The following is a 17,252-nucleotide window of genomic DNA, read 5'->3' as shown; positions in this document are numbered from 1 at the left end:
TCACAAGGGTCGCTGGAGCCTATCTCAGCTGGCTTTGGGCAGTAGGCGGGGGACACCCTGGACTGGTTGCCAGCCAGTCGCAGGGCACACAGAGACGAGCAACCATCCACACTCACAAGCACACCTAGGGACAATTCGGAGCGCCCAATTAACCTGCCATGCATGTCTTTGGAATGTGGGAGGAGACCGGAGTACCCGGGGAAGACCCACGCAGGCACGGGGAGAACATGCAAACTCCACCCAGGAAGGCCGGAGCCTGGACTTGAACCCAAGTCCTCAGAACTAGGAGGCGGACATGCTAACCAGTCATCCACTGTGCCATACACAACCAAAAATATTATGTACACTGCCTGTACAAAAAAAATTGTATGCAAAAAAGTGGTCATTAAAGTGAGTCATTTTCAAGTCAGATATATTGAATTAATTATAAACTGATCAACAGAGAGGCAAATGATATGAATTTGGCTCAAATCACAGTAACTGTTTGCTCCCAAATACTTCTGAAGTCACATATTACGTTTTGGTGCATGTGACTAGATTGGTTGAAAGAAAATATTACTCAATGACTCTAAATTAAATATGAACGTAATATTAAATTGTCAATATATATATTTTTTTTTCAGGTTAAAAACTTATGCTTTAAGTTTTCACCATGCCTAATGATTGAGATCTATCAAAGTTTTTAAACCCTAATTATTTTTTCTTACACTATAAGTTTTATTTACTAACTTTAGTAATCTCTAAAATTCAAATATCTATTTCCATACTTTGTAGGTTTCTTTAGTTCGCTTGAGGTTTTATTTTTTTATTTTTTTTATTTTTTTGCTTTAAAATATTATACTCTTAATTCTGTAAAGCAGACCGAATTTCCATGTGTATGATTTTACCGTAAATATCTCCACTTTCGGTTCATTACTCTCAATTTAAATGAGTCTCAAATGACTTGACTGAGATGTTTCATATTCATAATATTAAATCCATATTGAGGTTTATAAGATTTTTAGACTGTTACCGTCTGCTCACAAATGGATTTTTTCCCCCTATAAACTAACAACTCATTTACACTCACGTCTCCAGTAGGTGTCGCTCCACACTTGCTTTCTACTCACCGTGCTTTTTCCTACATGGGTGGATGATTAGTATAGTCAATTATATAATCATCGTCATCCACTGACGACAACCATAAGTGTGATCTTTTAACTCCTACTTTAGTGTGAATTCAAGCATAAAGTTCCCTCTAAAAACCCGCTTCATCTGTAATCAGCCAGGAAATTCACATAAACTGGATGACAAATCATTAAAAGGGCTCTCGCTACCTACAGTACTATTGAAGTGAAAGAAATTATCAATTGATTTGTGATCAAATATGTAATTAATTACAGTCTACCTGTTATTTTCCTCAATGCTGCTTGTAGTTGGCATATTTGGAACACTTGGCGAAAACATGGACTGGATAATTACTAAGAAGGAAATTTTGTTTTGGACATGATTAAGTGGAATGGATTGGATAATGACACACGAGAAGCACGGACGACCTTACACTTATGGTACATGAATAATGAGGTTGTGTGCCTGAATATTTAGTTCATTTGTCTTTCTGTATATTTAAGGTTTTTGATCTTTTTAGTAAAAAAAATATACATGTGTATATATATATATATATATATATATATATATATATATATATATATATATATATATATATATATATATATATATATATATATATATATATATATATTAGGGGTGTTAAAAAAATCGATTCGGCGATATATCGCGATACTACATCGCGTGTACATGTACAAATTTACTGATAGTATTTTCTAAATTTGAATGGAAAAAAATCGCAACAATCGACTTATAAATTCGTATCGGGATTAATCGGTATCGAATCGTGACCATTCGTATCGGGATTAATCGGTATCGAATCGAATCGTGACCTGTGAATCGTGATACGAATCGAATCGTCAGGTACTAGGCAATTCACACCCCTAATATATATATATATATATATATATATATATATATATATATATTTTTTTTTTTTTAAATACACAACTAATTCATTTAGGGAGGGCTCAAGAACATTTTAGGTCGGCTTAAGCCCCGTAAAATAGGTCTAACGACGCCAATGTTTGAAAAGTGGTGAACAACCCATGATGTGTTGCGCCGAGTGGAGCGAAAATATCGTTGGTACACGTAACACATCATAACGTGGATGGATCGGCATAAATGTGCTCTTGTCAAAGCTGAAATACATTATACACTGTAATTTATTTCTTTAGTATTACCTATGGAAGGTCCACCAGCTGATGTTGCTCTTGTACGTTGAAATGATGTAGCAAAATTGATGTGATCCAAAATTATTTTTTTATTTGACTGATGACTGAACTGTATCTTTGTGTCGTGATTAGGGAGTGTGAAATAAGTGAATGATTCCAAACAAATAATGCACGACACATTCATCATTGCTTTTGATCATTTATTGAAACTGAGCCCACCAGAGAGTGAGAGAAACTAACTGAATTCTCTGGGCATGGTTGATGTTGTTTATCTGTACTTCTCGGCAATGGCAAGAGTCAGGGCAGCCAGGAACTTATCCATGCAGACATGGACCTCTGGGGTGAAATCCACGGGGAACAGCATGGCCATCACCACAAGCATGCAGTGGGACAGAATCTGGGTATAGAAAATACAAGAAATATAACTAAATGTACTGCATTGCTGTATTTAATTGAAAAATATATTTACTAACTAAGTACAGCACTGTACAAAAAAAAACCCCATTAAAGTACATTTAGTTTATTAAGTGCACTGGTGTAATTGATTTAAAAAAAAAAAAAAAAAAAAAAAAAAAAAGGTTTTGTTGGGTTCCCCACTTTGTCGGGTCTCATCCCATTCTGATTCAGCATTCTTCAAGGTGGATTTGGAAATTACTTTTATCGGTCCCTATGTCATAAAGCTTTATTTTCAAACTTTTTGCAAGACCTTCTCACTATAGGTATTTTCTTTGTACTTATAAAAAGGACATTAGATTTAGCCTCAAATAAAGTGAAGTACCCATCTAAAAGCATTTAAACTGTTGTTCTCAGGGACAGCTCCATGGTGAAATGTATTTTTCAGAACAATGGTTAGTGACTGTCAGTGCAGGATGTAATCATGCAAATGTTTTTAATCCTTCATGACTTATTTTAATAGAGATAGCAATATATAAAATGGATAGCAAACTAATGCAGTCAATAATATAAACTATTTTGACATTCAATTATGTTTAAACAATATAAAATGACCTATTTCAATACGACAACCTGAATTGGACACACTAAATAAAGAAGCATGAAGAAGTGTGCCCACCTTGAAGTTGGCAGGGTCCACTCTCAAAGTGAAAGCGTGCAGCTCGCTGAGGTTCAGCAGTCCACCTTTCAGGTCATCGATTTTGCCCACAGCTTCGGTGACGCCGCCCATGATCACCTTGCCGTGCTTCTTGACCGGAGCGGAGTTGAGGCTCAAGTCCTTCCAGTGGGAGAAGTAGGTCTTGGTCTGGGGGTACACGAAGATCATCCTGCAAAGGCAGACAAACGCAATGTCAAGGAAACAGTGTGACGTGCCTTTGATCTTGGCTGGTGGAATATTTACCTGGACAGAGCTTCGCTCCCGATCAGGTCTACCTTTGCGGAGGCCACCTTCCAGAAGGCCTTGACGGTTTCTTTGTCCTTGGTGGTGAGACTCATCTTGGTGCTTTTGCTGAAACTTGAAAAGCTGCTATGAGGACAAAACGGAGCCGTTATATATCGTGTGGCGGGTGGGAACGGCACACCCCTGATATGATGTGTCTGGATAGCATCCAAATGGCACAAGCGATGTAGTACACACCCTCCACATCAACAAAAAGAAAAAAAAAAATTCTATTTGATCTGCTGGGGTCCATTTTTACCTGGGAAAAGAATATGCTCATAATTTTGATTGATTGAACTTTTTAGTTTGGACATAATGTACGCCTACACAAAAAGAAAAAGGAAGGAAATATATACTGTATACGAAGATGTGTATGTTTCTGCTAGAACCTGCGGAAATGTAGTGGTGGCATATATGGTTTCACAGCTTCAAGATTCAGTCCTTTCAAAATATAGTTACTAGTCTGCTTCACAGTTCTGGGATTCAGGGTCCAACGCTCAGCTCCGGCCTTCCTGTTGGGAGTTTGTTACTGATGGTCACTGCACAGCCAATGTGGCATCTGTAAAGCTGAAGTTTATGGTAGATGACGCACGCAGCAAAACAATGACTCCAATGTAGCTATCATACATTTGAAGGATTCTTTTAGAAATATGTATTTACTGAATTAGTAAGCCAGTACAGTGTGTTGTTAGTTTGGGGGTCTTGAATGACATTGGCGCCAGTGCTGTGGTACGCAAACACTTGGCAGAAACACGCAGGACTCTTATCAGCTCAAATGCACCGCACTTTAAAAAAAAACAAAAACAAAAAAGCATACTTGATAAGCACAATTTCCCCGTGGGGATGTAAACACATTTTTGACCTTGTCATGCACCAATGAAACCACCAATAATTGATTTAAATACGTTTATTAAGTAAGTAAAAATGTGAACATTAATTCATGGGAAAATTTGCGAATTTTATTGACGGCTCCTGACCAGCAACAACTTTATGAAAACTTATACAATGTCATGATAGCCATTAAAAGAGCTAGATCAGATATTCTATGTGCATTTTGACCGTGCTTAATTATATTTGTTTATTGTGGTTGATGTATTGCGGATCCAAATATTTTCTACCCTGTAAGTTTAGGTAAGATAAATATTCAGAGCAGTTCTCAAAAGGCAAGATATTTGTCTTGTTCTATTCTCTTAAAAAAAAAAAAAAAAAAGGAAAAAAAAGACTGCAGATATGCGAATAAGCGGTTCAGAGAATGAATGAATGTTAAGTTTGTGTGATGCGTCACAATCAGAGGTTTTAACTGTCTTGGAGCCAGTCAAAAATGAAGTGTAATGCTAGAAAACGTTTCGATTATTTGACAAAAAAAAAAAAAACACACCTGTAACCCATTTTCCTACCGCTTCTCTTAACTAGAGTCGCGGGTGAGTTGGAGCCGATTAAGTCAATTGACTTTGAGCGAGAGGCGGGTTACTGATCAGACATTGAAAATTAAACCTTGAGAATTAAAAATGTTTATGCTCTGCTACCCTCTAGTGGACATCATAGTAATGTACATCAGAACCTCCATAACAGTCATAAAAAAAAAGAAAAAAAAAGAAGCACTATGCCAATGACATATTATAGTCTTAAATCTAAGTTCATTCAGGATTTGGATGAAATAAAGTAATACAACACATGCAAAATAAGGGTAGTGCAACTAAAATAATATTTGAAAAGTGTAGTTTTAGGTTTAATTGACTTAAGTATATGCTAGTGTGTGTGTTGGGCCTCAGTCTGCTCCTTCGTGATGGGGAATTCCAAGGAAGTCCTGAAGAGAGGGGTCGCCTCCTCTTGCTCCTCTCTGATTGGCTCTTTGTGCTCCTCCACGATTGGCTCTTTGTGCTCCTCCGCAATTGACTTGTTGTGTTCCTCCACGATTGGCTCACTGGGCCCTTCCGTGATTGGCTGCCTAGCCACGGGAGCGTGGATCCGCAGCTGTCCGTCCTCCATGAGAGAACAGGACAGTCCGGACAGGTCCAGGTGAGGTGAGAGGTGGATCCTCTGCTTGAAGCCCATTTGCGAGGCCGCCGAGGAGGCGAAGGAGGCTCGAGAGGAGGGAGAGGAACAGGAGTGAGTTTCTTGAGCGCCCGCCTGCTTGGTGGCCATCACCAGCAGGCTGCGTCCCTCCAGTTTGACGCTGATGTCGCCGGGGGCGTAGCCGCGGGCGTCCAGGGTCACCAGAAGGTCGTCGAGCGGCGAGGACTGCTGGACTTGGCGCTGTATTTCCTCTTCTTCGGCTTCATCTTGCTCGCCCATTCTGAGAATTTCGGAAAGACGTTACTTCAGATTCAAACGTATTCATTTTGGACTCAGTGTGTGTAATCTGCATGGATACAGATGAGCGGACATCAACTACACTGATTTGACTTGTCTGCCCATCTGCTTTTCTATCATCTAAATGTCTGTCCTTTCATCTGTCCTTCCATACGCCTCGTCATCCTGCCATTCGTCAGTCAGTCCATTTACTCATTCTCCTGCCATCCATCCATACATCTATCACTCCATTAGTCCATCATTCCATCCATTCACGTACCTGAGGAAAGTGGAGCCCATGAGGGGTGACTTAAAGAGTCGAGACCCATCCTTGAAGAAATTGTCGGCCAGCTCCACTTTGCGGTTGAGGAGGTCCTGGCGTAGCGAGGAAAGGGGCCACAGGAGCCCTCCCTGGCTGAAGAAGGGGTCATCGCCAAAGAGGCTGCTCAGGGCTGTGAGTCGAGACATGAGGCTGACCGTCTAGAGCGGAAACTAACTCACGTGGACGTCTTGTTGAGTTTCTTGTTCTTCTGGCTCGTGTGGTCTTTCCTCGCCCTTAATATACCTCCACTATGCACGCCCGCCCCCACTTCCTTGGTGCTATTTACAGAACATGAGCTCAGGGCTGCTCCCATGTGTCACAGAGGGAAGGGATACCCTGGGAGTCGTCAGATGGCTCAGCAAGGCTCATGGCGACATCTTGTTTGTGTTTCGACTGAGTCACAACAGATGGCATTGCAAAATTTCAAGACGAGAAACTCCCCTATTAGAATTTGAGGGACAAATGACGACGACCACTCTTGAATCTTCTGGAGTTTTCAGCTTATTGTAATTTGGGCAAAGACTCAAGAAGAAATATTATTAATAATTGTTGCAAATTATTGTAAGAAATCAACACGGACCTTCTAAAGTGCACAAATTGGTGGTGATTCAAATCAGAAAGCATCTTTGAATATTAATATTGTTATCAGGCTGAATGCATGGGGATCTTTGAAGGTGTCACATATTTAGGTGGGGAGTATGTATGTGAACCAGGCTAGCTTTAGAACGCCTCGTTGTCGTGATGACCTGCGGGAGATATACAGCATTCCAGCCACCGAAGGCTTTAAGCTGACATATTTTCATGACTTTAGTATAAACATCTTTGTCTGTGCATATGTAGGCACAAGGAAGATGCTAGAGGAAGTAGCATCCAAGGTTGTTTGATTGACAGTTGAGAGGTGAGCGGGATGAGCACTACCTTGATTTACCATGATTTTACTGTGCTTGTTGATTATTATTATTTTTTTCTTGATCATTCAAATTTGGCAGGGTTCTTCTTTGTATTCTATTCTCAGAAAAGTAGTTTGAACTACCGTAATCTATGTGTAATGTAAATAGAAATCTTTTGCATTATTCCTAATAAAAAGCTCATCTAAAACACACACGCTCGCGCACAAACACGCACACATACGCATACAAAAGACCCCTTCACCCACTCTCCTCACTCCATCAAAGTCTTAATAGTCATCTTAAACACATGCGAAGCGAGCAGCTGTCAAGAGTGACTAACAGCTGGCGGCTACTAAGCACAAATTTAGGACGAACAAATTTAGGTTACAAGTCTCACCGCCGCCATCTTGAGGCATGAGCTCAGCATGTTGGCATCCAGCATGCTAACGTTACAAGGAGCGAGCGTCATGAGTATATACTGCTGTCAGGTCAGAGGTCTTGCACCAAAAGTAGACTCTCATGTGATACGTAATACTGTATACTTTTTGGGCTCTTTGTTTTTGAGTAGAGTCCTTTATGGGGCATACACTGAACCCAGACCTAGCCGTTTAAGCTCTATCTATCTATCTATCTATCTATCTATCTATCTATCTATCTATCTATCTATCTATCTATCTATCTATCTATCTATCTATCTATCTATCTATCTATCTATCTATCTATCTATCTATCTATCTATCTATCTATCTATCTATCTATCCATCCATCCATCCATCCATCCATCCATTACCTGGAGAAAACCCACACAGACATGGGGAGAACATGCAAACTCCATCCAGGAAGGCTGAAGCCTGGACTCAACCTTGCGTCCTCAGTGCTGGGAGGCAAAAAGCTGACAGTCATTCACCGTGCCTCCCTCTCTTTCACTCATTTCATTTTTTAGTTTATATTGACGATTACAAAAATCTGGGTTATATTTATTTATTTATTTATTTAGTTAGTTAGTTAGTTAGTTAGTTAGTTAGTTAGTTAGTTAGTTGATAAGGCAAATACTTCCTTCACTTGATGAAAACAAACGGTGTATTGTATTGCCTTTGCTTTGCCTGTGACTAGCATACAAACCAGGCAGAATGTTTCAATGTTATAGTAGTCAAACGACATTTCATCACATTTTGAAATCAAAATAATCCTCACAAATCAAAATTTTGTCCTTATTTGCTAGTACATGTTACTACAGTACATGAGAATAGGTCGTTTGTGTTATTACAAGTCGTGTGGTTATCCCTTCCTATTTTCTGTTGGCCATATGCCCTGTAGAATATACAGCATAACCTGCTGACTATGTGGGGAAAAAAAAGACAGGTGAGGCCGAGCTGTTGACTGTTTCGCACTTATTTTGTCAAGTCATCTTTATTTATATAGCGCTTTCTAACAACCTTAACTGTGAAAAATAATGATCAAATGTTATGTGTTCATCAGACCATGTGGTGTTACAGCTGTTGATCGTTAACCAATTGGTGAAGGCCCTTACTGAATATTCCATTCACTTGTAAAGAGCTACGGCAAAGTGGCGGAACTATTATTTATTTTTTTTCGCACCATTGTTCAATGCGGTAGGCTATATGCCACGGAAGAGGCGGGACTGTTTTTGCACATCAGCTTTGATTCCGATTCCGGTTCACCACGTGTGGGCCGTGTCCCAATACTTGTGCTCCCGACTTTGTGCCCCTCGGTTGCACGTTCCTGTCGACGGGTGCGACTGTTGTTGTCCGAAGCGTGTTGTTCCTCATCTAGTCAAGTTTGTTCCACGCCTCTCGACGTAAATAAATAGTTAAGGTCTTATTTGTTTCTGCGTTTTTGGGATTCAACCCCAGAACAAAACAATAGCCAACTGAAATACATACGCAATATTCTACTGTTAAACCAATGTAAACATGAACACAAACAATATTACTGCTTCTGTTGGGCAAGATACTTAAAAACATACAAAAAATACATATTACTTGTTACTACTACGTACAATCTGGCATTTACAAGGAATAAATGTTGTGTAGACTGTACGAGGTGCGTTGAATAAAATAGGCTGTGGATAATTTGCCGTGACCGGCAGCTTTCTATTTTGCCGTGACTTGCTTTGTCTTCTACTAAACTAGCCCGATTTACTGTTTAAGTTTTGTTAATAAAATGGTATAAAAATAGTTTAAATATTTGTTGTGACATTTTATTTGGGGATGTGCTGTGTGATTTTTTTTCCCCACGTAAAATGGGTGCCCACTGCCCAGTTCAATTAAGGTTGAAAACACCGTTGTCACATTTTAGACATGACAAACCACTTTGAAATTCTGCAAGATGTGCGTTCTAATTTAGTTACAAAAAAAAAAAAAAAAGTCAAACAAGTTTTTTTTTTTTTTGCATTTATTGATGACAAGCACACAGGAAAGACATGTTGCTGCTTCTGCTGCTGCTACTGCTTGTTTTCTGGGAGGCTGTTGTCCGCCTGTTTATCTGTATTTCTCAGCCAGGGCCAGAGACACAGCGGCCAGAAATTTGTCCATGGCAACGTGCACTTCGGGGGTGAATTCGCTGGGGAACATGCTGGCCAAAACCACGAGAATGCAGTGGGTGAAAATCTGTGAAGAAGAGCATAGCGTCACGTATTATTACGTTGCCAACCTCACACGTCACACACTTGTTTTATTGTCAGAATACTTTATACTTTAAATACGTTACCAACTGAATCTATGAATCTGTTTTCTTGGAAGTAGATTTTGGTGCCTCTGAGGTTGCTGAAGAAATTGTATGTTACCATACATTATTTTATTTATGTATTTATTTATTTATTTATTTATTTATTTATTTATTTATTTATTTTTTACACACAAAAAAAAGTGCATTTGTTCATCTATAGCAGAACCTAGTCCAGAAAGTTTCTCATAACGGCAGTAGTTTGTTGTTTTTCGGAGAGGATAAAAAAAAATATGTCTGTAAGTATTTTTATGTATTGTCCACGTTGCGATTATTGAATATTTGTTGTGTTGTTATGAATTACCGGTAAATTAAGCACAGTTGTTTGTTTGAAACACACGCTGTGCAATCCTCTTTGCTGTATGCTTAGTTTGGGAGTAGAAGTCAACTTGGAGGGGCAATCGATAGCTTGGAGACTCTTTTGTGATCAGTTTTTAACTGCCTGTTGTGAGTTGCGTAGGATTACCTTGAAGTTGGCGGGATCCACTCTCAGGGTGTAGGCGTGCAGCTCACTGAGAGTCAGGAGGCCTCCCCTCAGGTCGGCGAGCTTGCCCACAGCGTCGCCCACGCCGGACATGATGGCCTTGCCGTGCTTCCTGACGGGCACCGAGCCGGGGCTCAGGTCCTTCCAGTGGGAAAAGTAAGTCTTGGTCTGGGGGTACACGACCAGCAGCCTACGCAAGAAGAAGTAGTCATGAATACGGACGCAAATGGAAGCCAGCAAAAAAATGCGAGTGTACAGCGGAGGCCTACCTGGACAGAGCCTGCATGCCGATCTCCTCGGTCTTCGGGGACACTTTGTCCCAGAAGACCTTGACGGTTGTCTTGTCTTTCTCGCTGAGAGTGGTCATCTTTGCGCTTGCTGTGATGGCCGGGATGCTACTGAACAGTGACGAGGGGCTTTTTATAGGCGAAAAGACATGGCCGCACCCAGGACCGCATCCGATGAGATAGGCCACCGAGGAGATAACCTAACATCTGCTCAGTGTGCCTTGTAACGACACACCTCAGGCAACACTTTTCAGTTTTCAGGAAGAAAATCTATCATGAGCAACTTTACATGACGTGAAACTCATCTCTTGTCTGCTCATATAATAAAGTTGCATCATCCACTGTGTTTTTTTTTTCTACATCAGTTACACTTTTAACATTTCAAAATAACTTTCCCAGACCCTAGTTATCAGACTTTTCAGTAAAATGAAGCAACACAGATCATTATTGTGCACTTGTCACAATTGAGTTATTAATAATAATAAAAATAATAATATTACAGATGTGTATGACTTCATCAAATCAATTACAGGAATCCTGCAAAGTGTCATTATTCTGAATAATGTGTGCCACTGTCACCAGACCCATATAAGTTGGTGAAACACAAATCTTCAGGTTGCAATTCCATTTGAGATTGATTTAAGAGGCATGCAACGTAACCTTTCTTCTGACTTCAATGACTCCAAAACTGGAGACTTCTGACCTGTGTTTTCATGTTGGTGTCGTAGTTTGGCCGCCCTGGATCACTTGCGCTCAAACTTTATTATTGGTAGACCAACCGGGACACATTTTGTGTCGTGTGTGCTTTGCCCTTGTGATGAAATTTTATCATATGACAACCTTTAATGCGTTTCTACCTCACCCAGAAAAATACAAGTAAATGTTCTTGTGGAGGCCGAACAAGAAAAAAACAAAAGAAAAAAAAAAAAAACCCTGTGAGGCTGCTCTTGTCAAACAACACATATATAAACAAAATGACTTTCTCTTCTTGACTGCAATATTGTATTATATTTCAAAGACAACGTACGAGATTTCAAATCTGAGCTCATACGCTGCATTAATTTTATTTTCAGACTGTGACTTTTGTTTTGTTTTGTTTTTTCTTCTTCTTATCTGTGCCGCAGCTGCCAGGGAGGATCCGTTCAAGTGACACTGCAGATAATTCCATGTTGTCCTTGCAGTGTCAAGTTGCAATTAGGCCCAAAAGTATTTGGACAGTGACACAATTTTCATGATTTGGGTTCTGCATGCCACCACATTGGATTTAAACGGAAACAACTACAATGGTATTGAAGTGCAGACTTTAAGCTTCAATTCAAGAGATAGAAGAGAAATATATGATTAAGCATGTAGAAATTGTAGCTATTTTTATGCAAATGTTGCTTACTCCAGGGGCTTTGTTTAATTTGTCTGATTTTTTTTTAAATATATAAGTACAAATAAATCTTAATTCGTCTATGACAGTGACATGAAAAGTGAAAAGCAAAGCAATTACATGCTCTTCCATTGGATGGCAGAAGGTACAATTAGCCTGTGCATCCACCTGTTGATGTATATATGGTGGATGCTGTTAATGCCGCCTACTTTCCGTAGCGAGAAGTGAAAACACCACCAAAGATAAACTGCCTGCTCTGATAAAAATGACTTCTTGCCTTTGTAAATATTACCTTGGTTTCATAATTATATTTGCAATTTTTTTCAGTTATTCACAGTTAATGAAAAACATTAGGTATACTTCAATGTGCTACTTGTTTTTTTTCTGTGTAATGTGTTTACAGCAAATGTTGAAATACATTTTAAATGAAATTAATAATTAAGATCATCCATCCATCCATCCATCCATCCATCCATCCATTTTCTTAACCGCTTACTCCTCACAAGGGTCGCGGGGATGCTGGAGCCTATTCCAACCAGCTTCAGGCAGTAGGTGGGGTACACTCTGAAGTGGTTGCCAGCCAGTCGCAGTAATAATTAAGATTTACTTAGTTAATGTGTTTAATTTTAGAATTGCTAAAAACGAGTAAACTACTAGGAAGAGAGCGAGAGAGAGAGTTTAAATGCTTACAAACATAATGCACATTGTACACTAATTACACTATGTATGTATGCTTTTAATGAATGTAATCATGAATTGGATTGAATTATTTTTCCTCCTTAATGTCATCCAGGAAACATACAACTTTGACTTGTGTGTTATTCAGTTCCCACTTCCCACCTTATTTAGTCTTGCACTTAACATTTAACCTGTATAATTTTTCATTTCAATTTGTTTTCAACAAAAACTGAAACTTGAAGTTGTCATTTTTCCTGCAATTCGGTTGATTTATTATGTTATTGTAAGTTGTTTCTATTTTGTTTTGAAATTTGAATCTCTATTGCAGAGTGACTGTTTTGCGTTTCAGAACTAAACAAAAGGGCTTTCTTTAACATTATCTGTCATTGCTTTTCGAAAGGTATGGTGGCTGACTGGTTAGCACGTCTGTCTCCCATTGCAGAGGATGCGAGATTGACTTTAGGCTTTGGCCTTCCTAGGTAGAGTTTGCATGTTCTCCCCATGCTTCATTGATTTTTCTCCCACATTCTGAAAAACATGCATGGTAGGTTAATTGGAGTGACTAAATAGTATTTGTATTTATTTCAACAAATTTAGTCCAAGTACTAAGATGTATTGGGTTAGTATAATTGCGTTCAGTATAATTGTCAGGGTTTTGGGGGAGGTTGCGGACCCAATTAAGTGAAGGGAGGCAGAGCAAGGAGTCCGAGATAATGCCCAAACAAAAGGGTTTTATTACTTATACAAAAATAACATGGTGCACAAGGTGCCGAAAGGAAACAACAAAAACAACAAAGCCCTAAATCCAAGCAAACTCAAATAGCATAACGAGGAACTGGCAAGTCGGGGAAACGGCAAACTGTGGAAACAACAAGATGTGGAATCGACAATGGACCAACAAAGACTCGAACAAAAACAAGAGACACAACAAGTAATTACACAACAAGTGAGACCTGGACAGGACACACGTGGCTGAGGGAACTGATTGGCTGAACACAATGTGTGGAATGACAAGCACAGGTGTACCTGATCACACTAAACGAGAGACAGTGACAAGAAACAAGGAAAACACAACTGAAGTGATCAAAGACAAAACTTAACAAAACCCAACCCAACCCTGGTTACGGTTATCCTTGACTGGGTCCCGGTTGTACAGTGGGATCCCGCTGAGGCGTGTGGGGACGACTCCACAAGAGGATGCAAATAATGGCAATGATGTGCCATGCGTTACTCGATAGGGTTTAATTAGCAGCGCTGTGTTGCCATCTTGCACTAGGGATTCTGATGGTACCTCTTTTTTTTTTGCCTTGGCAAACAGGAAGTAGTTGAGTTCCTGAAGGACTTCATGATCTTCTCTCTCAGGTCAATTGCTCTTTTATTGATATGTTGTTCTTGTGGGGCTTGGAACCTACTGTCAATGTTTGGGGGTGATGATGAAACAACCATCTATATGAATGACCTTGTGTCCTGGCTCCCCCGTGATGTCACATCCATGTACCAGGTTCAGATGAGGTACATTTCTATCTCCAACTGTGATAGCAACTTCCTATTGCTGATATTTTAACACAGAACCCGCATGCCACCCACATTATCAACATATCCCCTCTCACTGGGGTTACTACCGTAGTAGCAACCCATCAGTATGGAATCAGAATCCTGCCAATACTCGAAACCTCGGTTTGAAACCTCGGAACTTCGGTTTGAATCTCCGAACACATTTTTGTATGACTGAAAAAATGTTTTGAATCTCCCAAAAAATGTTTTGAATCTCCAAAAATATTTTTTGAATGACTAAAAAAAAAATCACACAAAAAAGCTTTAAAAAAAAAATAAAAAATGCTAAGAAAAGACAGACATTTTTTTTAAAAAAGTTTGACTTTACAGTGTTTCACCCACAAATTTTCAGAGGTTCAAAACGGTCACCAGACAAGTTTCAAAAATGGCATTTTGGCATTGTTCTCCCTAGGCATTTATTTGTTTCCCGTTTTTGAAACGTTTACTAGGCCGCATCATCATGCCTGAATTTGTCAAGCATAATTTGTACATAGGACAGCATGTGTAATGTTTTTTTATTTTTTTATCTTGTTTTTAATGTTTTAACCTGCAATATAGCCATACGGTTAAACAATTATTTGCAATGTTTTAAAATCCTGTAAAACAGGTTCAACATACACATAATTGGTGTGTACATGTATAGTAACTGTTTGTACACTCTTTTATATTATTTATCAAAGTGGCTTCCAGTCCCCTGAACAGAAAAGTTGCACTTGAACAACGCACAAAGGAAACATTTTCGGCTGATGTAGAAAATACTATATGATGATGATCACAGGAGAAGACATAAAACACTTTATTAAATAACAAAAAATATAACTGGGAAAAAAAAAAAGCTTCACATATAAAAATAAAATCTGAGGGGTAAGAAAAGAAATCACTTCCTCCTGAGCCTCTTCATGAATGTCACCTCGTCTCTGTTCCTGATCCCGTAGCTGAAAAAAAATAAATACATAAAAATGTCAAATATTGATCTAAATAATACCAGTGAAATCAAGTTCATATCCACTTACTCTTTCAGCCTCATGCGGTCATCTTCCAATTTGCCCCCCTGAAACACCAAATTATAACTCCTCCAAATATACTTCCTGCGAAGGCATTTTATTTTTAGTTTTTTATATACTGCATATATTTCAAAAAATGTTTAAGTGGTTTTGTTTGTTACCAGCTGATGTGTCTCACACCACCTTCACGTTGCTGTTTCAGTTCCATAAACCTGCGAATGGCTTTCTTCAGGTCCAGCACACTGGCATCTTGTACCACCACGATGGCTAAAACATACAGAAGAACATAGTCACATATTTTCAGATGGAAAAAAATTACAATGAAAAAAATTCCAGGAAAAAAATGAGAAAATTAAGTTCAAGTGAATACTTTTAAAACATATGGAACAGAAAATGACTCTTTTTATCAATATTTATAGAGCCACAAGTGATGAAAAAATAATTTTAAAAAGCATACGCATAATTTCACCGTCAGCCTTTAAAACCTTTACTGTCATAGCCTGGCCGTACTCCAGTGCAATCTGAGAATTGATTTCCTCCAATGTAACCTGAAAAAAAAAAAAAAAAAAAGGGGGACACAAAAAAGGAGAAACGGATTCAGAACTTGTTTTGCATGCAATTTTTCCTGGTGCTTGGAGACCTAAGAGCTACAAAATATATATATATATATATTACTCTTCATGCCTGTTTTTCTTCTCATCTCTTTTTTGTTATTATTTAAAATAAATAACAACAGTATTATCATCCTTTAAAATAGGGTTGCCAATGACATAGACAATGTATTTTTAAGTTAATATAAAAAACTCGAAGCTTATTAAACCAGATTTTTAAAACAAACATTAATTGCCAATAGCAGCAACAATGGTTTTACAGAGAGCCTAACAACTATTTCTGTTATTTAGTGGCCTTGTAATGCCAGTGTCAAGTTGTACCCACCATTTTGACTCGTAGGTTGGATTTCATCTTCATCTCATGAGGAAGCACTCAGGCTGGACAGAAAACAAACGTACCTGAATGGGAAGATCGCAGAGTAATGGATCTTGTACGAGGCGAGCGAGTCCCTCCTCGAAAATATCCAAAACGTCAGCATGAGTAAACGCCTCCACATCTTCTTCCTCAGTTATGTCTGGCATCGTTTGCATATCTTCTTCTTCCTTCACATTTTGTCCTCCAGCGTCCCCCTCGCTCGATTCCTCCATTCAAAACTTTAATTTGTGTTTAGAACGCTGCAACAAGTTTACTTTGTAGGAGATCGTGATCGTTTCATTTGAAACAACGCTAAACGTATTGTCGGTAAACACAGAATGTGTGCGCTGTAAATTAAACAGCGGAAAGAAACAGTTGTTCGTTTCTATGGTTCCGCGCAACTTTTGTTCCGTGACTAAATACTTTACGTGTTATGTACCGATGTAAAACGCTTCATTTATTTAAACTAAGCTATTAGTTTGTATAATGTTTTCAAGTACAACATTAATTAGGGAGACGCTGCTTAATAAAAATGGAGGCGGTCAATTAAAAAGAAAAATAAATGTGTTTAAACACGTACCTTGGGCGAATTTTGAAAGACGTATCTAACTTGTAGTGTGATTTTACTGTCAATTAAAATTAAAATTAAATATTAAAAACATTAAAAAAAAAAAACAACTTATTTCACGAGTGGAGCAGTTTATACTAGTAATAAGCAGCATACTTGGTTCTATAGAGCAGTAAATTTTGAAAATTTACCACAATAAGAATAATATTAGGTTTAAAAAAATAGTTTTTTTTTTTTTTAAGATTTATACAAAAAATAACTTGTAAATTCATTTTGGGATATGGACAGTGTTTTATGCACACAGGTTAAAATATACAATATCTTAAAAGCATTTTTTGTATTCTCCAATAATGAGAGTTTTACACTTTTAAATTGCAATTTAGAAAGCATTTTCAATCATTTCCAACACACT

General features: G+C 38.6%; 4 protein-coding genes across 5 annotated transcripts; all 4 read right to left on the bottom strand.

Annotated features, from left to right (window-relative positions):
* Positions 1-2,468: 2,468 nt before the first annotated feature.
* On the bottom strand, positions 2,469-3,802 carry LOC144022407 (hemoglobin subunit alpha-1-like). Its single transcript, XM_077527172.1, has 3 exons — positions 3,637-3,802; positions 3,355-3,562; positions 2,469-2,679 (listed from the first exon to the last, which is right to left on the bottom strand). Exons 1-3 carry the CDS (start codon positions 3,729-3,731, stop codon positions 2,551-2,553), a joined length of 432 nt encoding a protein of 143 aa, XP_077383298.1. The 5' UTR covers positions 3,732-3,802; the 3' UTR covers positions 2,469-2,550.
* Positions 3,803-4,594: 792 nt separating this feature from the next.
* hspb9 (heat shock protein, alpha-crystallin-related, 9) lies at positions 4,595-7,000 on the bottom strand. Its single transcript, XM_077524942.1, has 2 exons — positions 6,248-7,000; positions 4,595-5,971 (listed from the first exon to the last, which is right to left on the bottom strand). The coding sequence occupies exons 1-2, from the start codon at positions 6,433-6,435 to the stop codon at positions 5,425-5,427; spliced, it is 735 nt and encodes a 244-aa protein (XP_077381068.1). The 5' UTR covers positions 6,436-7,000; the 3' UTR covers positions 4,595-5,424.
* Positions 7,001-9,585: 2,585 nt separating this feature from the next.
* LOC144022402 (hemoglobin embryonic subunit alpha-like) lies at positions 9,586-10,829 on the bottom strand. Its single transcript, XM_077527159.1, has 3 exons — positions 10,678-10,829; positions 10,391-10,598; positions 9,586-9,809 (listed from the first exon to the last, which is right to left on the bottom strand). The coding sequence occupies exons 1-3, from the start codon at positions 10,773-10,775 to the stop codon at positions 9,681-9,683; spliced, it is 435 nt and encodes a 144-aa protein (XP_077383285.1). The 5' UTR covers positions 10,776-10,829; the 3' UTR covers positions 9,586-9,680.
* A 4,253-nt stretch (positions 10,830-15,082) lies between these two features.
* On the bottom strand, positions 15,083-16,640 carry snrnp25 (small nuclear ribonucleoprotein 25). Of its 2 annotated transcripts, none has more exons than XM_077524751.1 (5): positions 16,317-16,640; positions 15,764-15,854; positions 15,468-15,573; positions 15,316-15,390; positions 15,083-15,237 (listed from the first exon to the last, which is right to left on the bottom strand). In XM_077524751.1, the coding sequence occupies exons 1-5, from the start codon at positions 16,503-16,505 to the stop codon at positions 15,180-15,182; spliced, it is 519 nt and encodes a 172-aa protein (XP_077380877.1). In that variant the 5' UTR covers positions 16,506-16,640; the 3' UTR covers positions 15,083-15,179. The 2 variants fall into 2 exon arrangements, with proteins under 2 accessions (XP_077380877.1, XP_077380966.1); XM_077524840.1 differs by having other exon boundaries at positions 15,776-15,854.
* Between the last annotated feature and the right edge of the window lie 612 nt (positions 16,641-17,252).

Source organism: Festucalex cinctus, chromosome 1 (genome assembly GCF_051991245.1).
Source record: "Festucalex cinctus isolate MCC-2025b chromosome 1, RoL_Fcin_1.0, whole genome shotgun sequence".
In the NCBI taxonomy this organism is placed as follows: domain Eukaryota; kingdom Metazoa; phylum Chordata; class Actinopteri; order Syngnathiformes; family Syngnathidae; genus Festucalex; species Festucalex cinctus.
The sequence above is the reverse complement of the archived record's forward strand: the minus strand, read 5'-3'. Positions and strand labels throughout refer to the sequence as shown.